The sequence below is a fragment of the Danio aesculapii genome, chromosome 23 (genome assembly GCF_903798145.1).
Source record: "Danio aesculapii chromosome 23, fDanAes4.1, whole genome shotgun sequence".
NCBI classification, from domain to species: Eukaryota; Metazoa; Chordata; class Actinopteri; order Cypriniformes; family Danionidae; genus Danio; species Danio aesculapii.
Genome location: NC_079457.1, coordinates 28,945,850 through 28,972,474, shown reverse-complemented (window position 1 = coordinate 28,972,474; position 26,625 = coordinate 28,945,850). Strand labels below are relative to the sequence as shown.

At 35.0% G+C, this 26,625-nt stretch overlaps 1 protein-coding gene across 1 annotated transcript; it reads right to left on the bottom strand.

Moving 5' to 3' along the window:
- Nucleotides 1-1,549: 1,549 nt before the first annotated feature.
- pigt (phosphatidylinositol glycan anchor biosynthesis, class T) lies at nucleotides 1,550-26,234 on the bottom strand. Its single transcript, XM_056449936.1, has 12 exons — nucleotides 25,859-26,234; nucleotides 25,070-25,247; nucleotides 23,316-23,443; nucleotides 21,324-21,424; nucleotides 21,148-21,234; nucleotides 17,162-17,249; nucleotides 10,612-10,709; nucleotides 10,314-10,470; nucleotides 7,634-7,834; nucleotides 6,856-7,021; nucleotides 6,689-6,772; nucleotides 1,550-4,546 (listed from the first exon to the last, which is right to left on the bottom strand). The coding sequence occupies exons 1-12, from the start codon at nucleotides 26,229-26,231 to the stop codon at nucleotides 4,294-4,296; spliced, it is 1,914 nt and encodes a 637-aa protein (XP_056305911.1). The 5' UTR covers nucleotides 26,232-26,234; the 3' UTR covers nucleotides 1,550-4,293.
- Nucleotides 26,235-26,625: the final 391 nt, after the last annotated feature.

The following is a 26,625-nucleotide window of genomic DNA, read 5'->3' as shown; positions in this document are numbered from 1 at the left end:
AAAGTTGCTTCATTGAAGAGTCAGTATTTTATTTAAATTTTTTTGGTATGCCAGCATTGCTTTGGCTGTTCTCTTCTCACATAACAGCTCATTGGCATCAGTGCTCAGGAATGCATGAGTTCCCCTCTCTGGGACCCAAACACATGCAGGACATCCTGTAATTAGACCTCTGTTTCCATTCTTTCCAAGGCAAAACAAAAGCTTCAAAGCAAGTGTCAGCAATAACATAACTACATGCATGTTAATACACTGATAACTCACAAAAAAATAAGGTTTTTGAATTAACCAGTTACCCCATTCTAACCAATAACCCAGCAATGGAAGTAAACAGTGTTTACAACACATTAGTAATAAAACTCTAGAATCTAGAGCTTAAAGATACAGTATGCAAGACTGACGCCCAGTGGTCGAACTAGGTATTGCACTACAAATTTAAAACACCTTTTCCCTCTGCCCCTCCTCTGACCACTAACAGGAGCGAGCGTGCCTGGCTATCAAGCCCACACTGTATCATAACTCAATGCGACAACAAGCTATAGAAGGAAAAGCTATAGAAGGAATATTTTCCAAGTTAAAAGTTTTGTTCTTACCAACACCTGAAATTTCTATTTTAGAAATGACTTCTATTTCACATGGCTGAACAACAGCATAAACTATATAACAATGATCACCTCAGGTAGTGATTATGTGCTTTGTTCAGTGTTAAATGCCAATAATGTGAGTTTGAATGCCATTTTATGAGACATTTATTGCCATACTGAAAGCAGCAGATCTTGAAACTTAGATCTTAAAACTTAGTTCACGTAGATCTTGAAAATAAAATGAACATAGTTTGAAATGTAACTATAGAACTGTGACTCAGTGCAAACCAACAAATATCAGTCATACAGCATTAACTTTTAATAATGTTAAAGAGGTTTAAAATGTATTAATTAGATTATAAACCTTTTGTTGGAGTGCAGTGAGTGCACTATTTTGTGCTTTTAAATGCCTTTATTTAAATGTTTCTGTTATATTTTATTTAGTGCTGAATGACAAATTGCTTATCATTGCAAATCTTGTCACGTTGCATGTTATTAGGACACAGTGTTACAGTGTATCTCGCTCAGCTAATGTTTAAATTTTTAATATTTGTATTATTTGATATTTAAACACCACATCCTGTGGATCTCTGAATCTGTGTCTCATTGCGGAGGCTGCTACTGTCCACCGGAGGTCGTTACATGATCACAAGTGCTGTCGACGTACCATAATCAGGTTAAAAAGTGATAGAAAACCTTGAACTGGAAGTGACCAGAAATGAAACAAATCAAAGAATGCATGGTGTAAATCTTTCAAGAGAAAAGTACAAACCACCTCGTCCAAAAACAGATGATAGAAGAATTTAAATTTAGCAGATGCAGAGCGTCTTTCACATAATTCAAACTGAAGGGCACCACTGAGAGAGAGGGATGCCAAATAGTTTCCTAAACCCTCCAAAAAGCTTGACATTCTTCTCAAAATCCCTCGAGGCATGGAGGAAAAAATAGAAAGTCAAATAACTATTCTCAACACATGTTCTAGGTTTCCAGTTAGTTTATTATGGGAACACTGACCAGTGTAAAAGATGTGCTTCCAAATTTGAATTCCAGTCTGGAGGTCATTATGGGGTCAGCACACAGGCAACTGCGCAAAAGAAAAGATAAATGCTTTAAAAAAGCGGTCCCTTTCAAACAACACATTTAAATATCAGTGCATTACAGAATGTGGAAACTATTTGCCACATTCTTAGACGTCCACTTTCAGTAGTTTCAGGAGTGTAGTGTCTCTGTTTCTGTAAGATTTGGACAGGCTCTCAAAGCAGTGGTGTAAACGGAGTCGACTTAACATCACGCTCTTCTGTGTATGCTTCTGTGAGTTGTCCATACCATGCAGTTTCTTTGAGAAGTGTTCGTGTGACAGAAAGCTATGGTTTCCCAAAACAGCATTGCATACATATTTGCTTGCAAATGAAAAACAGCAACAAAGAAAAAAATGGTACAATTTCTTTTGATTATGTGATAAAAATGTAGTCTTTGCTTTTGAAATATAAGAAATAACTAGCAAAAAAAAAAAAGAAAAAGAAAAAAAGTGGCCAATCTTTGCTTATGTGACAAAAAAAGCAAATAAAACAAAACAATCCTTGCTTATTTGACTCAAATCAAAACAAAAGCCAACAAAACAAAATGAAGGACAATCTCTGCTTGTGACAAAAGAAAAACAACAATCTTTGTTTGCATGACTAAAATCAAAACAAACACTTACAAAAATATGGAAAATTTTTGCTTATGTGACAAAAAAAACGAACAAAAAGATGATCAAATCATTGCTTACGTGACTCAAATCAAAACAAACACTAGCAAAACAAAATTGACAATCTTTGCTTGTGACAAATAAACAAAAAAGAAAACCAAAAGATGGCTTACTTGACTCAAATCATACTTTTGTTTTAGTTGTGTTTGTTTTAAACAACCTTTGCTTGTGACTCAAATTAAAACGAACACTAACAACAAAATGATGGACAATCTTTGCCTGTGACAAAAAACAAAACAAAAAAAGATGACCAATCATTACTTATGTGACTCAAATCAAAATAAAAACACTAACAAAACAAAATGGACAATCTTTGCCTGTGACAAAACCAAAATGATGATCATTTCTCAGTTCTTTCTTGCAATTAAAAAAAAATTCAAAAACAAAAAAGAAAAAAAAAATTACAAAAAACAAAATTCGTAAAAAAAGTGGCCAACCGCCACCACTTTGCAAAAAATACAAAAACAAAAGATGTTTAATCTTTGCTTGTGACTCAAGTTAAAACGAACTCTAACAAAACAAAATGGACAATTTTTGCTTGTGACAAGAAAAACTAAAATAAAAGATGGAAAATCCTTGATTACGTAGACCAAATCAAAACAAACACTAGCAAAACAAAATGGACAATCTTAGCTTGTCACAAAAAAACAAAACAAAACAAAAGCAAAAAAGATGATCAAACTTTGCTTACATGACTCAAATCCAAACAAACACAACCAAAATAAAATAAAGGACAACCTTTGCCGTTTCTCAAAACATAAAAAGTACAAAAAAGGGACAAGCTTCTCCTGTGACTTAAAAAAAGAGAAAACAAAACTCTAGCAAAAAAAACTAAACAAAAACGCTAGCAAAAGAAAGTGATGGACAATCTTTTCTTGTGAGAAAAAAACAATAAGATGGTCAATCTTTGCTTGTGACTCAAATTAAAACAAACAATGAAACAAAATGGACATTTTTTTGAAAAAACAAAAGATGATCAATCTTTGCTTACATGAACCAAATCGAAACAAACACAACCAAAACAAAATGAAGTACTATCTTTGCCTGTGACAAAAAAAAAACAATACGATGGTCAATCTTTGCTTGCGTGACTCAAATCAAAACAAAATGATGGACAATATTTGCTCATGTGACAAAAAAAACTAACAAAAACCAAAAGATGGTCAATCTTTGCTTACGTGAACCAGATCAAAACAAACACCAGCCAAACAAAACGATCGACAATCTTTGCCTGTGACAAAAAACAAAACAAAAAGATGATCAATCTTTGCTTACGTGACTCAAGTTAAAACAAACACTAGCAAAACAAAATAACAACCTTTGCTTGTGACAAAAAACAAAATGATGGACAATCTTTGCTTATGTTTCTCAAAACATAAAAAGTACAAAAAGCTTTGCGTGTGACTCAAAAAAAAGAAATAAAAACAAAACAAGGAAAAAAACTAAATCAATAAAAGTGTCCAATCTGCCTGACTCATAAAACAACAAAATTAAATCAAAAGAAAAGAAAAAAGGGGCTGCTGATCTTCATTTAGGTGACTCAAAATAAAAACAAACAAAATCAAACAGACAAATTTTGCATTCCTTATGTATGTGCCAAAACAAAAGAACAAAGAATGTGGCCAATCTTTGCTTATAGGATTTACAAAACAATATAAAAAGATGGCAAACCCTCGCTTGTAGGGCTCAAAAAGCAAAACAAAAGAAACAAAACATAAATAGGTTGCTAATCTTCATCTATGTAACTCAATAAGAACAAAACAAAACAAAAATCAGGCTAATCCTCCAGTCCTGGTAGCTCATTTGTTCAACAAATGTTCAGAACAAATACTTGGCATCAAATCCTTCCTCCCAGAGCCGAAAAGCGTCCTAAAACTCCAGCAGCTGTCGATCATTTCCGCGTCGCAATCCTGTCAGCTGCCTAATACGGGCACTTGGGGGCATCAGAGCCGCTCTGGGCATTTATGTCAGCAATGGCACTCCTCTTATACGCCGAATCAGGTTGGCCAGTCGTTTGGCCAGTGGTGGACTGGGCTCGTCTACCTGGAACGTGCGAGTCAGTAGGTTGTAAAATGAGCCGTAACCCACCGCCACCACCGTGCAGGTCAGACAGATGACGTTGTAGGGCATGCTAAAGTCAGGAGTGGGCAGATTTACCAGAAGGGGTTCAGTGTAGACACGCATAAAATAGCTGGACTCCTCCTTCACTGGGACACTGGAAGGCAGAGGGGAAAATAAATAAAGAACGCAAACAAATAAAGTCTACTTACTTTTAAAAGGAAAAAGATTATTTACAATTTAATGTTTTATATATGTTTTGGAAATGTGCAAACCACTTTATTAATAATAATAATAATAATAATAATAAAACAAGAATATAATTTCCAAGCTTGTAGCAACAGCTATGGCAAAATATTATTTACATTTTAATGTTTTATTTAGTGGGTGTCACGGTGGCGCAGTGGGCAGCACGATCGCCTCACAGCAAGAACGTCACTAAGACGGTTCGCATTTCTGTGTGGAGTTAGCAAGTTCTCCCCGTGTTGGTGTGGGTTTCCTCAGAGTGCTGCGGTTTCCCCCAGGATAAGTTGGCAGTTCATTCTGCTGTGGCGACCCCAGTTTAATAAAGTGACTAAGCCGAAAAGAAAATGAATGAATGAAAGAAGACTACAATTTCCAAGCTTTTGACAGCAGCTATGGCAAAATAATATTTACATTTGAATGTTTTATATAATTTTTGAAAATGTGTAACTGCTTTAATAATAATAATAATAATAATAATAAAACAAAAATACAATTCCTAAGCTTGTTGCAACAGCTATGGAATAATAGTATACAATTTTTTTGTATTTTTGGAAATGCTGCTATAATAATAATAATAATAATAATAATAATAATAATAATAATAATAATAATATCCAAGCTTGTCACAAAAGATTTTTGTTTTTTATATGAATATTTATATGTTTAAATGAATTTTAATTCATTTGTTTGAGTAAAGGAATTGTTGGGTATGAGTAAAATGTTAATATTTGTTTTATTTTAATTTAATTTGATCTTTTAACCAATATTTTACCTTTTGGAGACCTAATTGATTGAATTATCTGAAAATCGCAATAGGTCAAAATAAATATTTTCATTTGTTATGAATCCTGCTTCTAAAGTTTCTGAAAACATTGCGTTTTTTAAATTTTCGTGTAGTCGAAAGAATGAAGAAACATGTCTGAACAAATGACAAATATTTGTTATTATATGTGACTAATTGGATTTACAATTTATAGTCATGTGTTTGAAGAATTTCTCTTCTCCTGCAAACTACTGAATTACAAATTAAAAATCTAAACATTTTCATTTAGTTTATAACATGACCATTGGACATAATAAACAGATACCAATTTTTCAGATATGCTCATATTCGTAAAAATGCTAAAAATAACTATTTTTATATGAAAATGTGAATGAAAGTTATCAGACATTTATAGATTAAAACAAAAACGAACAATTTAATCAAACACATTCCTAATAAATCCAGCACATTTAAAGGAAGTGACAATTTCCGACTAGAGTATGTTTTGTTTTATAGCTGAATATGCTTTATAAATCAAACTATCATGACAGTATCTTTAATAATAACTGATGTGCGTGAAAAAAGACGCAGGCTGCGGTTCACTTAACAGCCACTGGTGTTGCTAAAAACAACTCTTTCAGAATTCTGCACAAAGCCCCATTAAAGGTCCCGTGAAGTGCTTTGAAATACACATTTTTATTTGATGTTCGACGTAAACTCAACCGAAACATGAAGAGAGGTTGGGACATACTGTAGCTCCTCCCCCTTTTTTAAAACAGCCAATAGCGTTTTGTTTCATCACTGCTCTGCCAGTGAGAGTGATTGAGCTCAAGTGCATAAAATGAAAGCAAATGAGAAGCGTCTCGAAGGTAGCGGGGCATGTCAGGTACTACAGAGCATTTGATTGGTCAAGATTTGATGAGAAACTGAAGCATCCAATTAGACGGAAGTGACAAACTACAAGCTTTACATGTTTATATCAGTGTTATAGCCTCTAAACGTGAATTTTGTCACTCTTTCAGAGCACACTAGCGTATAGATATCTTAACAATACTGATACTAACATCTAAAAAAAAGTTAATTTTATGGGACCTTCAAAGAACATATTCCAGGTTAAAAAACAATAAAAGGTAGAACTGTGTGTGAAAATACCACATAATACTATAAAATACCATATTAAACCACTTGACAATGTACAAGGGCACAAATTTGTGAGAAAAACTGTCTGTTTATTACCCACTTGTTTTCTAAGCATGGCAGTGATGTCACAACAGTCTAGTTTATACTTACAAACTGCTGAACAATGGTTGGTCTAGTGTGAAGTTGGTGTTCATTGCAACCATACTTGGCACGAGGGCACTGACCACTGATGATCTGTAATAACACATTTATAGCACATTAATCAGATGTAGACACCGCAAAGTCCTAGATATGTCAAAATACGACAGGAGTCTTACCCGACGTAGAAGCCGTGGTTGGGGTCAGGAGTGTATTCAGTCCATTTGAGCAGAGCCCTTTCAAACTGCACCGTGATCTCAGTCATGGAGTGGGGGGGCAGCTGAATCAACATCTCCAAAAGATGAGGACGGTGGCGGTCTTTAGCCGGCTGGTAGTGAATGTAGCCTACAGGAGAAAGCATGAAATGTATTGCAGGGTTCCCACGCATCTTGAAAGTGCTTGAATTACAGAAGTATGAATTCAAGGCCTGGAAAATACTAAAAAACAAACGCAGGTTCTCGAATATCCTTGAAATGCACATTTGATCAATATTTCAGAGATCGCATTTGAATATTACCAGTAATGAATTCGATGAATTGTTTTCTTTGAACATGACTGTTTATCATTACTATATTTTTTAAATGTTAAGTACAGCAAGGACTTTCATGATGCTGATGGTATGAAGAACAAATGTGCTTGATTTAAAAGTTAAGGTGCTTTAAAAAGTCCTTGAATCTGCTATCCATAAAAGAGTGTGAACCCTGGTATAGCTCTGTTAACTTTACAAGTGATATGCTGCACTCTGATGATACTTAGATGTTGTTGGCGTGTGTGTGGTTTAGTACTGGAAATCTCTACCAGAACAGTTAAATAAATATTGTATATTATTTAGTAATCTTGCGCATTACATATTATATAAATCTGAAAACTTCCCATAATCCAAGAACTGCCCTATAACATGCAATATCCACATACAAGCCCTATCTAAAGCTAAAGCAGTAAACAGAATGAACTCACTGGGCTTGTTTTCTCTGCTCTTGCTGGTGACTGTGAGCGTGTGAATGTACAGCTGCAGGTACCAGGGCACTGAATCCATTAGCAGTACAGGAAACGCCCGAAATGGGTGGTTATTGTAGATGACTGTGTGGATTTCTCCTGTCTGGAGCCCAAAACCGGACACATAGCGTTCTGCATGCAGCAGCGGACGCAGCATATCACCTAAATGACAAACAGCACCAGAAAATTCATCTATTTAAGTGATGATAAATAAACACAGAAGTGGATTTAAAAGTAACAATGCTGCAAATTATCTTTCTCGCAGAGGCCAATCAGAACCTGAAAGTATGATCAGGAGCCATGGGTAATAATTGAGTGTTTTCTGTAATCGTTTTTGACTTTAACTCCTAGTAGCTTTGAATTGTTAATGTAATTTAATGTTTTACCTAAAGCAGCATTATGTGAATTTTTGACCATAACCCTGCTGTTGTTTTCCAATTCGGTCACACTTTACAATAAGGTTTCATTAGTTAATGAATTTTCTAGCATAAACCAAGTATACTTGTATAGCATTTATTAATCATAGTTCAACATTTACTAATGCATTACTCAAATCCAAATTCATGCTTTTTGCATTAATTAACATTAGTGAGTGTGTGTGACTGTGAGTTAACATGAACTAACAATGAAATACTGTATTTTCATTAGCTAACATTAACTTATATGAACAAATTCTTTAATAAATGTATAGTTCTGTGTTTATGTTAGTAGATGCCTTAATTAGTATTAACAAATGCAACCTTATTATAAAAAGTGACCAAATTCTTCATACACTGTTCGCCCTTTGGGTCAAAAATGTATGGAGCCAGATCAGTAAAAAAAAAATACATTTACAAATACATTTCAAAGGTCCACAACAAAATTCACATTCACAAAATCAAATTCGTAAATTTAAAACACGATTCAAAAACACACAAATCCAATTTGCAATTTCAAAACATGATTCAAAAACAAACAAATCCAATTCAAAAATTCAAAACCGTTTCGAAAAAACACCATTCGTAAATTCAAAACACGATTAAAAAATAAACAAATCCAATTCATAATTCAAAACCCGATTCGAAAAACTCCATTCGCAAATTCAAAACACGATTTAAAAATACACAAATCCAATTCATAATTCAAAACCCGATTCGAAAAACTCCATTCGCAAATTCAAAACACGATTTAAAAATACACAAATCCAATTCATAATTCAAAACACAATTCACAAACACGCAAATCCAATTCATGAATTGAAATCATGTTTAAATCAATTGTGTGTATTTTTGGGAGTGTGTGTATGAGTGTACATGTGTGTCCCAGTAGTTTTTGTGGTGTAAAAATAGTACCTTATGGGTCAAAATTGACCTGAAGTTAAACCGATGTACCCTAAATGTGTGCAGCCTTCATGAAAACATGAAAATAGAAAATTATTCCTTTTTCTAATGATTGGGGTTTATTTTAGAAAGCCACCAGATTTCTAGATTAAAAAACAAACAAACAATCAAGCAAAAAAAACATTATTTAGTTTTTTTTCTGCTGTTAAAATGGTGCCTGGGTCATTTTTGACATGTAAACGGCCATGAAAAAACCTCCACAATTCACGGCAGATGCAGAGAATAGTGTCAAACAGCCATGTCTGTATAGATTATCCTGTCACAAAATGCGGCGAAATCCTACACAACGGTATTAGTTTGATTAAGGTGTTTACATGTTTACATTCAGAGGGCAGCAATTACAGCGGATCTTCCAGTCCATAATATTGTAGTGATATTAAAGTGCTGTAAACTTAGTAATTAAATCATTTTGACTGAGGTATGTCTTTAAAAAGAGTACTGCTGGCGATACTAACTTGAATCTGAATAAACATAAACACACTTACCAAAATTGTGGACAGGACAATCAACACGAACTAAAAACTATGTCTTTTTTTAAAAGAAGACAAGTGGCAAATCTGGATTTCACTACTTCCAGATTCGAAAAGGTCTCGGGTAAAAAACATTCCTTACAAACGTATTTTTGTTGCGTGTTAGCAGTCCACTGTAATCCACACATGTGGGTCCACACACGAGCTGTGGAAATGGAAACAAAACCTTTGTTGCGGCACATTTATAAACGCAACACTGGCGACCCATGTCTCCGAACAATACTTCTTCCACTTGTTTTAATTACGGTTGGCAGCACAATGTGGCATCTCTCTGTCATCTGAACACTGTACAGGTAAAACAGTCTTTGAAACTATGTCACGCATATTAATGAAGTTGCACCTCATTCACAAGAGCGCGCTGATTGGTTTGAACCAAGACTTTCTTATGAATTAATCTCCACGCTGGATTTTATACAATCAATCATCGCATGGCCGTGATGCTTCTAAATTTATTTTCAAATTGGAAGATCGAATTTGCTTGAAAATATATGTGTCCTGATAGTGTTTTGAGCAATGTGGAACACGTATATGACTGTCAATACCTCAAAAAATGTGTTTTGGTGTTTCCTGACCTTTTAAGTCAACAGGCGGGTTAACATAATGTCTTTGAAATGATTACAGTGATAAAATAACATTTAACGTGATGAATTCTGCTTCTACGGCTTCCAGATCTGCCTCCAGGATAAAAAAAAAACTAAAACCGTCTGACTGCAAAAACAAACAGAATCATACCGCTGTCTCCTTTCCAGCGCAGCAGAAGATTGAGTGACCTTAACTGTCCAAATGTCTCAGCTCTGGTCAGGTCATAGACTGAATACGTCCTGCGATCTCCCAGAACCACAGCCTGGCTGAGCAGAGACGTAGCAGGACTGAGTTCAAACAGCTCCCCCTGTAGGATAAAAGACATGTAAACTACAGCGGACCGATATAACAGACCTGTGGGACACACTAGCATCTTAACCAGCCAATTTACAGAAACACTATACCGTCACAAAGCAGAAAAAAAAGTGTTGTATTGTTTCTGATTCACCTCAGGGTTGTCTGTGACGTCCACGTAGACTTTACTAGAGGAAGCAAGCGGACATGCCTCTGTCAGAGTTCGAGAAAACATCTTGAACATGGACCATTCTGAGAAGAGATGACGATAGACATTATTATACAGATGGACGGAGCGTTAGCAAACCACACACAGCTACAAAATGAGGTTTGAGTCACTTTTTATGCACTTATGACGTACTTATGACGTAAATGCATATCACTATATAGTTATTTCTGATTTAAATAAGGTGATTAAGGTTTTCTGATTTAAATAAGGTAAATAAGCTGTCATATCAGGTTTTCATAAACAGATTGCTATTTTAATGGTTGTGACCTAAATATGATTTTGATTTACATTAACAAATCATAAGATTCGGCAGAGATGGCAAAAGTACACACATCCTTTACTCAGATAGAAGTACAGATACTCATGTTTAAAACTGCTCTGGTAAAAGTTGAAGTACTGATTACACTTTTGTACTCGATTAAAAGCAAAGAAGTACGGCCTCAAAAATGTACTTAAGTAAAAAGTACCCATTACTACTACATGTTTTAGTTTCACTAGGTAGGTAAATATCCAGTTTCCCCTCATGTATCATCATCCCGACGCAAACTCACAATACTCATCATGTTGTTTTGCGGCTGTTGGATCAAAAACAACAGCTGCCATTCATGTTCATACACTCTAAAGATAACTCTGTAGGCCTGTATATCTTTATAAATAATGTCTTACATTTTACACTGAATTCTGGCCAAAATAGATAGAATTTTTTTCATTTTATATTTGATTATTTTTTATTGAATATATTGAAAATAAATGTTTTCTTTTGCTAAAATAAATACTGATCGTATTTGACTGCAAACTATTTTTTTCCTTTAGCAGCTCTCATACATAACCCATTATTTTATGATCTTTTATTCACATGATAAATTCAGCATCTTTTGCATTATATTTTTATTCATGAATTGCCCAGAATAGTTACTCTCGTTGCTGTAAAACATTTGTTAAACAATTAATTGAAGATTAATATGCCTATATGTAAAATCAATAAAAAAATCTATAAAAAATGTTAAACAACATAAATTCTGTGAGGAAATATTAACTCATCGGAAATAAATCTCAATGCATAAAGTGTTTACATTGGTGTAAAGTAACTAATTACAAATACTCAAATTACTGTAATTGAGTAGTTTTTCTCAGAAATTGTAATTTACTAAGTAGTTTTAGAAACCAGAAAACTTTTACTTTCCCTTGAGTGCATTTTCAGTGCTATATTGGTACTTTTACCCCACTATTTTCCATCAACCTGCAGCCACTACTGTTTTTTCTTGTCTATGGAGATTAGAAAAATCAATCCTGTGATTCCCGTCCAATTAAAATAGAAGGTAAATCACATCATAATGAACTACTTCAAGGCATATGTGCTTTACATTGCATCAAACTTTTTGGAAGCATTAAAAGTGTCCAAGAAGATGTTCAAAATCTTTACACGCACTGACCCAGAGACTGTTTAGATGCATGTCACTGATGAGAAGATGATGGATAATTACTTTATGATGACGAAACGGCCTTAAACACCCAGCAGGCACAAGGCACTCTACCATAACATCGTGGGGACGTTGCATTTTGTTTGGAAATGAAAATCAGGTTGACATTAGAACCCAATGTCCAACGTCCAACCTAAAAATCAACCAAATATCAACATCTAATGATGTTACAGCTTGATGTTGTGTCGACGTTACCACTATGATGTCTGTCAGACGTTGGACTTTGTTTGCAATAACTGATGAATAATTGTCAGTGCTTGACGTCAATATGACATTGGTTTAAGATGTTGGTTCGACATTGGATTTTGGTCACTTTCTAACAACCTAAAAATCGACCAAATATTAAAGTCATTTGATGTCATTATTGGACGTCAAAATAACTTGGTCCTTAGACGCTGGCTAGACACTGAATTTTGGTCACCTGACATCACAATCTAAATTCAACGTCTTATGACATGTGCCTGCTGGACAATAACTAAATGCACTACAGAATGTTACGTTTACACACACTCATGCACAAATTACATGTAAATGCATCAGCTTTTAACAGCTACTTTTTGAAGCTAAAATGGCTACTTTTTACTCATACTTTCAGTAATATATACAGCAGACACTTTTACTCTACACACACTACATTTTTGAGGCAAGTAATGGTAACACCACTGAGTGTTTATAAAGTATTTGATTGTTTTAGTACTAAATTTACAAATCTTTACAAAAAAAAAAGCACAGTTTTTCGTGGTATTAGATTGAAAAACCAGAGAAATCGCGAGCAGTATGATCCGAAGTGGACAAAAGACTCTAACCTTAAGCATTTGTATGGCATATTTTTGAACTGGAATGTGTCTCTCTCGTTTACCTTTGATCTAATCGAGCAAAATGTGTCTTATTATTACCGTAAATGGCAGCATCAGTCATGTTAAAAAAATAAATAAATAAAAATAAAATTAGCCGTCTCCCTCTGTCTCATCTGCAGTCATCCTTGCCTTTCTCATAGTGATCTTCATAAACTAGCATACGTAGGAAACGTGATCGCTTTGGTTGAAAAAACTAAAATAGACTGATTGCATCAAAAAGGCGCTCAAATTGTGCAATGACCAGAAATAATATAGACAGTGCCACCAAACATATTAAAATGATAGTAACGAGCCTGATTTAAAAGCGTAATGTGTAGAAAGTACAGATATTTGTGTAAAAATGTAAGTAAAAGTAAAAAGTTGTCAGAAAAATAGTGGAGTAAAGTACTGATACCAGAAAAATCTACTTAAGTACAGTAATGTGTACTTTGTTACTTCCCATCTCTGAAAATACCTTTTGTTTTTGCTCATTTTAAGAAAGATTGGTTAATTTAGTAATTTGTTTCCTAGAGAGTCCCTCTTACTGGATGATTTGAATCAGTGAGTTTTTTGCTAACTGAAGACTCACTCTGACTGAATCATCTGAATCAGTAATTTCAGACTGGACTCATATGAATCAGTAAATAGTTAACTGGAGACTCGCTCTGATCCAATATTTGAATTAATGAAGCAGTAAGTTGCTTGATCATTTGAGAATCGCTCTGAATGAATCATTTGAATTTGTGAATCAGTGAGTCGCTTGCTAAATTGAGACTAGTTCTGAATGAATCATTTGAATGTGTGAACTATACGAAGACTCACACTGACCAAATCAGTGAAATCAGAGAATCAGTAAATGGTTTGCTAACTGGAGACTCACTCTGACTGAATCATTTGAATCAATAAATCATTAACTGGAGACTCGCTCAGACCAAATATTTGAATTAGTAAATCAGTAAGTTGCTTGATAACTTGACTCGCTCTGAATGAATCAATTGAATTGTTAACCAAAACACGCACCGACATGACCAGTGGAATCAGTTAGCCGTTATTAGCGGGAGACTCACTCTAACTGGATCATTTGAATCAGTAGATCATTAACTATAGATTCACTCTGACCAAATTACAGAATCAGTGAGTTGTTTGTTAACTGGATACTCACTCTTGCTAGATTGGTTGAATCAGAGAACCAGTGAGTTGCTTGCTTACTTTAGACTTGCTATGGATGAATCATTTGAATTTGTGAACCATTAACCAAAGACTCACACTGACCTGATCAGTGGAATCAGTAAGCTTCTGTTAACTAGAAACTCACTCTAACTGAATCATTGAAGCAGTAAATCATTAACTAGAGATTCGCTCCGACCAAATATTTGAATTAGTGAATCAGTGAGTTGCTTGTTGGCTGGAGATTGGACCATCTGAATCAGAAATGACTGAATCCAATGCTGCTATCATGTCTGTAGGTTCAGATTGGTTATGTTTCAAATAATGTTTAAAATATGTTTTCATTTAATTTAATCAACCACTGGCAGATCAATCCTGAAGTTCTGATATATTCATAATGTTGCTCTACTGAAAGTATCAAAACTAAAAAAGTCATTTTTTCCTGCTGTGAAAACAAGCAAATGCTTTAATATAGAGCCAATCCATCTCAGAAATTGTTTGATGCTGAATTCAAACTGAGCTGAGCTTCCCATAAGTATCCTAAAAAGCCATTTCCATTCCTGTGAACAGCTTAGGCTCATGATGCTTTTGGGAAACGCAGCCCACTGCAATGCTTATCTGACGACAGGAAACCATATCATGGATCCATTAGATTGAGTTACTTCACAATTAACTAAATGAAATTGTACACAGTTTGTGCAATAACATTTAAACTGAACATTAAAAATTCAGATGGATGACAGAAAATGAATGAAAATGAAGCATGATTGTACTATAGTGACAATCAACTATAATTTGTGTTATTTAACATGTACATTATATAAACCGTGTTTATTCATCTTTAAAATAATCAAATAACTTGCAATCAAGGCTGAATGTTAAAGGGATAACTAAAAATGTGAAAATTCAACTTTAATGGTTCCAAACGTGTAGGAGATTTCTCTTCTGGTCAGAATAAAACAAGAGATTTTCAAGATTGATGGAAGCTGGTCACCACTGACTTGCATAGTAGAGAAAAAAGCAAATACTATAAAAGTCAATGTCTACCGGTTCCCAACATTCTTTAAAATATCTTCTTTTGTTTTCAACTCAGACTCAAACAAGTTTAGAACAAAAGTATGATGAGTAAATGATGACAGAATTTTCATTTGTGGGTGAACTATCCCTTTAAAAATATAATAGTGTTCAGTGGGAATCATCATCCATTTTACTCATAGAAATAATTCCAATGTTCAGTTTAGATATCATTATTGGTACCAATGTCAGTGATAATGGCCCTTTGAGAGTCATTGTATTATAGATAAAATAAATGGTATCACCCAGCCCTACTTTGATTGTTCATGATGCAAGAGCACAACTGCATCACATCATCGTAATCCTAAAATTGTGATGATAACTGGATTCAAAGTAACCATGGTAAATTTTCTGACTGTTAGTATTAACCTTTCAAATTATCATCATCATTAAAACTGAAATTGATTATTGAGATTTGGAAAAAATAAATAAATAAAAAAATTAAAATCACAGTAAATCCTCTTACTTTCCATTAGCTGTTATGTAAATTCATTTATATATATATATATATATATATATATATATATATATATATATATATATATATATATATATATATATATATATATACATACATACACTGGCCACTTTATTAGGTTCACCTTACTAGTACCGGGTTGGACCTCCTTTTGCCTTCAGAACTGCCTTATTCCTTCGTGGCATAGATTCAACAAGGTCTGGAAATATTTCTCAGAGATTTTGGTCTGAGTCTGGGGACTGTGGAGGCCATTTGAGTACGGTGAACTCACTGTCATGTTCAAGAAACCAGTCTGAGATGATTCATGCTTTATGACATGGCGTGTTATCCTGCTGGAAGTAGCCATCAGAAGATGGGTACACTGTGGTCATAAAGGGATGGACATGGTCAGCAACATTACTCAGCTAGGCTGTGGCATTGACACGATGCGCAATTGGTACTAATGAGCCCAAAGTATGCCAAGAAAATATCCCCTCACCATTAAACTACCAGCCTGAACTGTTGATGCAACCGTTGAGCCATGCTTTCATGTTGTTGATGCCAGTTTCTGATCCCACCATCTGAATGTCGCCGCAGAAATCGAGACTCAGACCAGGCAACGTTGTTTTACAATCTTCTTTTGTCCAATTTTGGTGAGTTTGTTCAAATTGTAGCCTCAGTTTGCTGTTCTTAGCTGACAGGAGTGGCACCTGCTGTGGTCTTCTGCTGCTGTAGCCCATCCGCCACAAGGTTCGATGTGTTGCTTTTTTGCACACCTCAGTTGTAGCGAGTGGTTAATGCTGGACTTGCTGCCATGTGATTGACTGATTAGAAATTTGCGTTAAAGAGCAGCTGGACAGGTGTACCTAATAATGTGGCGGGTGAGTATATTTCTGCCAAACAGCACCAGCCTTTTTGCTCATCTTTGTGAAAAGAAGGTAAACATGGATCCCTGTGAGTTTTTTTTAACTGCAGGTTTAACAAACAACACTTTATACCTATTTTACACTTTTTCAAATTTATCTATAAAAACAACACACACACACACGCACGCACACACACACACACACAATGTACATCAAATAATACAAACATAAGTGAACTAATCAGAAGTAAAAAAAAAAATAAAATATGCAGGGATCCATGTTTGTGTAGGCACAAAACTGCTTAAATCTGTACATTTTATTTTTGTTTGTTAATTTTCAGATACAAAACTACATGGAATACTGTATGATATTGTTATTTTTTAAACATTTCCAGGTCATTTTAAGTGCCAAAATATAATAATATTAATAACTTTTGGTCAGTATAATAGAGATATGAAATTTTTATACCGTCACATGTCTACCCTGAAAGAATCATTATTGAAGTCTAAACCTATAAATGCCTTTCTTATAGTTGGACCTCTGAAATGGGAAAGGAGAAACTCTTCCACCATCAAACATTCATTAGTAACTCACCCTTTTTGCCTTGTCCTGAAGTGTAGAGATCAAAAACCACATTGAGAGTTTGCCTCAACTCCCAGGCTTTACTTGTGCATTGCTCATCCTGAGGAAGAAGAAAATGCAGAGGGTCATTCAGATGCAAGAAATTTTCCAAATCTCCAATGTCTGCCAGAATGCTTATTCTTCCAGGGCTCCAGTTCTTTTCTAATGACAGTTGTTCTGAAGTGATAGTTCACCCAAAATAAGAATTCTGTCATCGTTTACTCATCCTTCACCTGTTCTAAACCTGTTTGAGTTTCTTTCTTCAGTTGAACACAAAGGAAGCTGTTCTGAAGAATGCTGGTGTATTTTATTTTTATTTTTTTGCTTTTCTCCTGTTGAGCTTAATGAATGACCAAATAATGTTAATAATAATAATAATAATAATAACAATAATAATAATAATTTATTTTTATGTAGCGCCTTTAAAACTTAATTCTCAAAGCGCTTTACACAATAAAGATACAGATATAAAAAAAGGTAAAAATAACAGTTTAATTAAATTATTGAAAATAAAACATTCATTAAAAATTGATAAAACATTTAAATATCTAGAAACTTAAAACAACTAAAGTAGTGAGTTTACAAGGATGATTTAAACAATTTAAAAGATTCAGCCAAGTGTCTAATGTCATAGGGGAGAGAGTTCCAGAGCCTCGGAGCCAAGGATGTGAAAGCCCGGTCACCTATAGAGCGCAGACGAGTGGAGGGGACTGTTAAAAGACCAGAGTCAGAGGAACGTTGGTCACGTTAAGGAGAGTATCATGTTAAAAGTTCAGACAAATAATGTGGAGCCAAACCATGCAGGGCCTTGTGTGTAAGAGGATTTTAAAATCAATACGGAATCTGACAGGTAGCCAATGGAGAGGTTCCAAAACAGGAGTAATGTGTTCTCTGATTTTAGTCCCTGTCAGAAATGGCCAGAGAAGGGTCTCATGACCTTAATGCGAACTTCACACTTTTCTCCAAATTTCAGGAGGTAAAGAACTGACCCTCAAGCATGACCAAACAACCAAAGAAGGGTCTCATGGACCTTAATGTTTACTTTCTTCAAATTTCAAGAGGTAGAATATTGACGCTATGATAATCATGCTGACTATACAAACCTCAAATTTGTGCTTCGCGATCAGAAATAACGTGCAGCTAGTTGAGAGAGAACTACCCATTACCTAATAGGCTGACCTTTGGCCAGCACCCAAATTTTGACTTTAAAGGTGAGGGTTTCTTGCTGAAAAACTGGAAGCTCATCAGTAGGATAAGTGCACATAGCTTGGCATTGTGAGACACACGTGTTGGTTTTCCAATGTGACTGCAACAAGCTCCCAAGTCTTTGAAAAGGAAAATGATGGCCCATCTCTGAGGTTGTATATACTTATATCAAATTGCATGGGGTTTTATGATCTGTCTTTTATTCATGTAATCATTATTACTCATCTTGGTAACACTTTATTTTGATGGTCCATTTGAGTATTAGCAGACTGTCTGCTTAATATCTGTTATTCGGTTGCTAAACAGACATTTAACTGACTATAAGGAACCTTGCAAGTATATGTCAACTTACAAAGCAACTTAAAGTCACACTACATGACTTTAAACATCGGCAGATCACTGTACAGTTCACACTATACATGACTTAATTTCGTGTCTTTTAATCGCTGTGGTGTTCACACTACGTGACACTACGTAAATAATCCACATGAGGGGGGTCACACACTACATGATCTGACAACAACTTGTTTGCCAACAGCTTAGTCAAGCTACCAAACCACAGCCAATGATATTTTAAGGGAGGAGCCATCGGAAAAAGCTGAACACTATTGGCTGCTTGTGTGCTGATTACATCACTGACAGCATTTCAAGCTTTCAAGGGAGCATTTAAAAACATGGTCAATCAGCTGAGCAGATCAATCTAACATATCTAGAACACCCTGATGTTTCCTAAATATCTGTGTTTTTCTTTCTAACATTGTTAGTTTTTTAAATTTCACAACAGTAAAGAACTGAGCATTTACCTTTAATTACCATATTGGTCAAAATGACTGCATGCATGTCTGCTACTTTTTGCTGTGACTGTAAACATGCATGCATTTGTTGCCTAGCAACTTCCTGCTAACATAAACATAACTTTCTAATAGCAAAAACATAAAATTTCTTCAGAAATATCTTCTGAAACAGCATATTCTACTGTTTACAAGTGAAAATGAAAGCGAGTCCCAGACCTTTGCGTGCTCTAATATCTTAACTACACATTTATAGGCTGTATTACCAAAAAAGATGATATTTTTAGGGTAATGGTGTCATAAAATATGATGACAGACATTCAGAGCTTAATTTTAATATCTCAATAGAAGTTTTGAATGTAAATATGAGGTCTTATATGAGAACGGTCAGAATGAATGCTTTAGTAATTCTAATAGTTATAGAATTCTAGTTCGACAGTAAATATAGCCGACAGTAGGTCTGTGTCTGTGTTAACGCAGAATGAAGCAGGTGCATCGATGCCCATTCTGGTCAATCACAGACGTTTCTGTTGAGCTCCTGAGCACACGGCCATTCAGCTCATGCTGATATGCTCTCTCATTGGCTGCAGCTCGTCACTACATCTGACCGCACGTGGGGTCGAGTCGGCCTATTGCTCTGAAATATTCAGCATGCTAGATATTGGATTTCCGTCTGCGAGGTGTCGGCGACGCTTCAGCGAGCCTCTTTGATGTGTTGTTCAGTAGTTCACACATAAAGACTGCCGAGCGCCGTGCACCCACAGATTTCTTCTCGATCACAGCCCGATCTGTCGACGAGCTTGTTTACTTCCAAATCGGGCTCAAATCCAGCTTAAAATCTTTTCGTGTAAACTAGGCTTAAATCAGCTCAAATTAGGCATAAAATCGTGTAGTGTGAACTAGACTTGAGCAGCAGCTGATCTGCTGATCTAAGAGCACGCGACGGTATGTAGGGGTGTAGCAGTTCAGATATGTAGTGTGGGGCAGAACCACTTAAGGATCTAAAAACAAACAAAAGAATTTTAAAATGAATTCTATATTGTACAGGTAACCAGTGAAGTGTGGATAAAAATCGGGGTGATATGATTAAACTTATGACTCCCTGTTAAAAGATGTGCTGCAGCATTTTGCACCAGCTGTAGACGGGCCACAGAAGACCCACTTATTCCTATGTGAAGTGAGTTACAGTAATACAGGCGTGTAGTAACAGAGGGCAAAGCTTACGGTATCAAATTGTTGTCTTGACAGAAATGGCTTTATTTTCCTCAGTTGTCTCAGCTAGAAAAAGCTTGCCTTGATCACTGCCCCTATTTGGTTGTCCAGCTTAAAATCAGGATCGAGTTGAACCCTAAGATTTGTGATGGTCTGTCTGATGTGCTAGGTCACTCAAATCAACCGTGGAAGTTACAGTAGTATGCCCAAAAACCATGACTTCCATTTTCTTTTCACTGACGCTTAAAAAATTAAGAGCCATCCAGGACTTTATGTCATCTAGACACTGGAGCAGTGATCCAACAGTCTCACTTTTTTAATAGGGATGTAGATCTGGGTGTTGTCAGCATACAGGTGAAAAGACCAAAGGGGGAGTAGAAAAAAAGAGGGCCTAATTCTGAGCCCTGTGGGACCCCATGAGATAGAGGGGCAGGGGAAGAGACACTATAGATGACAATGGCTACTTTTTGTAAACTAACTGTCTCGCAACATCCTATTTCATTTACTTACACAGATTTTTTGACTTAAAGATCTATTTATGCTGCAAACTAGTATTTTTCAATGTATTTTCATAAACACATTTGTTTGTAGAGCATGTAGTTTGACTGTTTACCGCCGTTCGTTTTTTCCTAGTCATTTCTCCCATAGGCAAACGAATGGGAAATTATAAAACAACTGCAGAAAAAGAGTGCACTTCTGCATTGGAGATTAAGGTAAAACTAGTTTTTAAGAGTTGTAAAAAAAGCTTACCTGACAGACAGGTCTGATGTGAACAGCTTGGGAGTGGAAACTGCTGTGAAAAAGCTTCTCTGATTTCATGAGAACCGCCAGACCTGCCTGCAGAAAAAGGCATGAAGGCATAAATAATGCATCTGTTGCTTTCTTTAAAATGTCCGAATATTACAATCAGAGGTAATGATCTGGACCTTTGAACCACAAGGCAGAAGTTTCTTCCAGGGTGTCAGATTTTCAGTGCAGACGATTTCCCGTGGCAGCGTCGCATAACGTAAAAAACTGTGATCTGTAACTGTATGGAGAGACAAATATCAATAAGAGCCTACAATAAGATTAAAGTGATTTTTTTGGTTAACATATGATGGTAGTTACAGCGGGGAAAACACATCATTTTTATTAGAAAACATATTTCTAAAGGTGCTGTTGACTTGAAATGTTCCCCGGATGTTGGTAACAACCAAAGAAATCCATATATGCACAGAAAACAAAACTAATTAGTTTACAAATAGAGTTATGTGTAATAAAATGAAATGACGCAGGGAAAAAGTATTGAACACATGAAGAAAGAGAGATGAAAGAAAGTCAGTGAAAGCCCAGACAGCAACCTTCTGCCCTTCCTCATTGTAAATTAATATTAGCTACTTCAGTCCAACCTCTACATTATCAGCATGATGAAGATGAAAGCAGGGTGGACATTTCAGCAAGACAATGATCCAAAACACAGCCAAAGAAACTTTCAAATGCTTTCAGAGAAAGAAAATCAAGCTGTGGAATGGCCCAGCCAATCACCTGACTTGAATCCAATATGAAATACAAATTAAAGATCAGATTTGATAGACGAGACCCCAAAAAAAACATCAAGAGTTTTACACTGTTCAAATCTGTGAAAAAAAATAAATAAATAAAAATCACACCTGAGCAATTCATGTGACTTCATCCTGCACATAAGAGTCATCTTTAAGCTAAAAAAAGCCTTTTATATAAAGTAATTAATACATTTCAGTAGTTCAGTACTTTCTCCTTGAGTCATTACATTGTTATTACACAGAACTAGTTTTTCAGTTTTATTTGGTTTTGTTTTATTTTTATGTTTGTATTGTTTGGGTTTTAACCAAACTCTGGTTCAATTCCAAGTCAACAGCTCCTTTAGAAGTATTATTCACAGGAAAAACCATGACATGTTCAATACTTATTTTCCTTGCTGTATGTCCGTGAATTGATTTGACACTAAAAATACGTTCACGCTGACAATTAATAAAATCATTAAAACTCAGAAGAAGTGTATGGTGACATGCATCCAAGTAAAAGGAAATATTGCAGGCACTTTTTTAAAAATCAAAGAAATAGTTTCTATTGGCAGTGAGTTTTCTATTGACAGTTGACAGTGACAGTTCACCCAAAAATCTCATCCTTCACTTGCTCCAAATCTGGTTAAGTTTCTTTCTTCTGTTGAACACAAAGGAAGCTATTCTGAAAAAAACACACCCATTGACTTCCATTGTATTTTTTATTTATACTATAGATGTCAATGGTTACTTTTTTCCCAACATTTTTCAGAATCTTGTTTTGTGTTCAACAGAAGAAAGAAATTCATAAAAGTTAAAAACCACTTGAGTATAAGTGACTAAAGAGGAAATGTTCATTTTTGAGTGAACTATCCCTTTAATGTCCATTTTGATGCATGTTTGATTCTCTATTTTGATGCATCAGAAACACAAATCCCAAACATTGCAAAAAAATTTTTGTGCTCATTTGAAGTGGTTTTTACTGGTAAAAAAACGCATTTGATCACTAAATTCTGACATTTAGACAACATAAAACCAACATAACCAATCGCTGTGTCCTCTGACAGTGTCTTTTTGGCTGTTCGATTAGCAGATTACCGCTATCAGCCGCTCAATTCACTTGCTTGCACACCTAATTTACATCTGAAGTTGTGTTTTTATCAGTTCTTTCAAACTGGCTGCACTGACATGTAGTGTAACTGTGCTTATGGGCATCCCAAGTTCAAATCTGAGTTCAAGGACATTTCTCAATCCTGTCCCCACTCTGTCTCTATCCAGATATTCTTCCTGTCCTGTCTAACTACTGTCTTATTACAATAAAGGCAAAAATACACACTTAGAAAAGATTCGCTTCTCGTTATGATGAAAACCCTTAATAACAAGCTGAAATAGCTGTACCATTTCCCAGACCCAGCGGTTTGAAGGAAGCACTGGGCTGCACTGTGTTAGTCAGGTCAATGAAGTTCAGAGATGCACAGAAGATTCCAGAGAGGACGTTGGTAAGTTCCCTCCAGTTTCCATCCACACTGAGAATAAAACAAAGGTCAGAGGAGTGTTTGTCCATTCTGAGATTGAAAATGATCATGTTCAAGCTATAAAACAAAAAATATATACACTGTAACAATATATATCATATCATAATTCAAGGATACTTAGAAATTGTTTTCATAATTAAAGGGGCAGTTCACCCAAAATTATAATTTACTCAACGTCCAAACATGTTCAGGTTTCTGACGACTGTTCAACAAATAAAAAAATACTTTTAAGAACTTTGAAAATTGAGTCATTGTATGGTCAATATGCATGTCAATGGCTATTGTTTGCAACATTCTTCAAGATTTCTTTTTTTGAGTTATTTTAACAAAAAAATTAACCCATGAATCTTTGGTAAATAAATTCAGTAAATTTAAATAGATGGTTCACCTAAAAACGACAATCCTGTATTCATTCACTCAACATTTATTTGTTCAAAACCAATTTGACTTTTATTCTTTCGTTAAAGCCAAAAGAAGATACGTTGAAAGAATTCTGGTAGCTGGCACTCATTGACTTAAATATCTTCTTTGTATTCAATAGAAGAGTGTTAGAAACTCATAAAGGTTTTAAAGCACTAGAGGAAGAGTAAACGATGAGGTAATTTAGATTTTTGGGTGAACTATCTCTTTAAGGACAATAAAACGTTGAGCACATTTAGATTTTTTATAATGGACTCTCTGTGCAATTACAGTTGAGTTATTGTTTATTGCTTTATTTATGTTTTAATGCCATATCAGCAGCAGCATTGGCTATAATCATGGCAAAACTTATACTAAATAAACAATATATAACATACAATCATATCAGTTTCTTAATAAAGATTCATTGTACAAAAAAACATACAAATAACAACAATACTGAAAAGATTAATGATAAATATTCAAATTTCTCCAGAAGACACCTTTTCATACATTTCCCTAAAAATATTTCCTGAATAATAAATATTCTCTAATATTATTTAAAAATACAGATTGTATTAAAATATCTTTTATCGCCAAACTATTTTTACACAAGTCACAAACAGGTTTTTCTTCCCTTTTCAGTGAATATAAGTGTGTAAGTTTTGAATTTATACTTTATTGTGCTTTTCAGAAAATGTGTCTTGGACTCAAACAGTGCAATAAAAAAAAACAACACGTAACATTTATCAACAACAGTGATATTTAAAAGACCCATTAAGGTAGTTTACCATTTTAAATGCCAATGGATACTGGTATAAATGACTTCTTGTAATGGTTACTTTTACATAAAGTAACTCTGTATTGCTTTCCCCGATGGCAGTACTTCATACATTGAATCAGACATCTTTCAATGTAAGAGTGCCACTTTAGCTGATAAAGACCATGTAGGTTGAAACGTTGTCAAATTAAATGTGTCTTTTAAGAGCTAAAGTGGTAGTGTGTTCATTTATTTATTTATTTTACTTTTTCTAATGTATTTGGCTTGATCAAGGACCTGTCTAAGATTTTTCTGGATGTGCGCTTTCATCATTTTGCAGCACATGTAATTACGAGGTTATTTTTTATTAAACTAACAATTTTAGGACAATTAAATGTTGAGTACATTTAGATTTTGGATGGACTATCTCTGTAACTGAAGCACATGTAAGCACTCACTCGCTGACGGTGTTATGAAACCAGACCCAGAGCTCTGCTCCAGGAGGAGAGGCGATGAAGGGCTGCCCCCACTGCATGGTCCTCCAGTAGCCCTGTGTGAAGGAGATGTGCAGCTCACGCACGGAAAACTTGGACAGCACTTGGCCCAGGGATTTGGGGAACAGCCGGTAATGAGAAGCTGTTAACAAAAATGCATAGAATCAAATGGTTGCGGTGAAACTGTAGTTTGTACACTTTTGTATTTGTAGTTTGTATATGTAGTTTGTATACTGGGCAAGGATCAGCTTTTTAAAACCAGGGTTTCTACAGGTTTCATCAAGCAGGTAGGTAAATATATAAATACAATTATTTGATCAAATAAGATTAGAAAGAAACGAATAAATAAATAAAACTTGGTTTTAAATAATCTAAATAAATGAATCCAATCTAATAATAATAAACAATAGACAAAACATTTCGAAATAACTCTATTATCCAAAATATGATTTAAAAAATAATATAAATATAAGCAATGAGTATATATATGTTGTATAAATAAATAAAGTGAAAGTGAAGTAAAGTCTAGAAGCTTCTTCAAATACATTTAAAAGGCATTCATTGATTTACCCTAAGATTCCTGCAGAATTGTGGGTCTATTTCTATTTGTTTAGCATTTTGGAGATGTAACTCTTTTTGTACCAATTCACAGTTTTGAGCCATTATTTCAAAATATGACAAAGAATATGAGCAAAGAAATTATCGATTATATGGCCATGAACTATTACTACTACTAATGAACTATTAACTCACCTTTCTGTCCCTCTTGCTGGAAGTCAACATCCCAGAGTGTGCGGAACTGGAAACTGGCATAGATGTCGCCGGAGTGCAGAGGCCGGATGACCAGCTCCTCCTCGAACTGATCTTTTGCTGGTGCTGGTCTGAACGACGGGCTGTTTTCTGGATCATCTCTTGTGTCTGGCTCCACATCAGTCTTCTGCCACTGCCTTTCATTCAGATCGACACTTTCAGCGTCGGTATTAACCTCTCGCGGCGCGTCTGAAGCGCTTAGTTTTTCTCCTGTTGTGTCGTTTGCTTTTTCGAGCGTGTCAGCAATGCCGAGGTGAGCTATACAGGAGAAAATCAAAATGAATGCTAGAGACAACCCGCATCTGTGAGCTGCCATTTTTGCTTCCCTACTAGAACACTTCCTGGATGTGATTGGCAGCATGGACCAATCGGAGAACAGTATTCTGACACCCGACCAATAGGAGACGAGAATATGAAATCTGACCAATGGGAGAAGAGAAATATGTTTATGTCGAATTCAGAAGATTGTTAAAAAATATATAGTTATTTTATGTAAATAAACAAACAAATAGATAAGTAAATGTCATAATTTATGTCAAAAGGTCTATTGTTAATAAATAATGCTACATTTAGTGATTCAGAAACCTACTGGACTGTTGGTTTTAAATAATATTACTCTGATTCTGATGACTAATAATGTTGCTATTATGGCTGTTAATAATAATATATTTTGCAAGGATTATTTATTTATTTATTTATTTATTTATTTA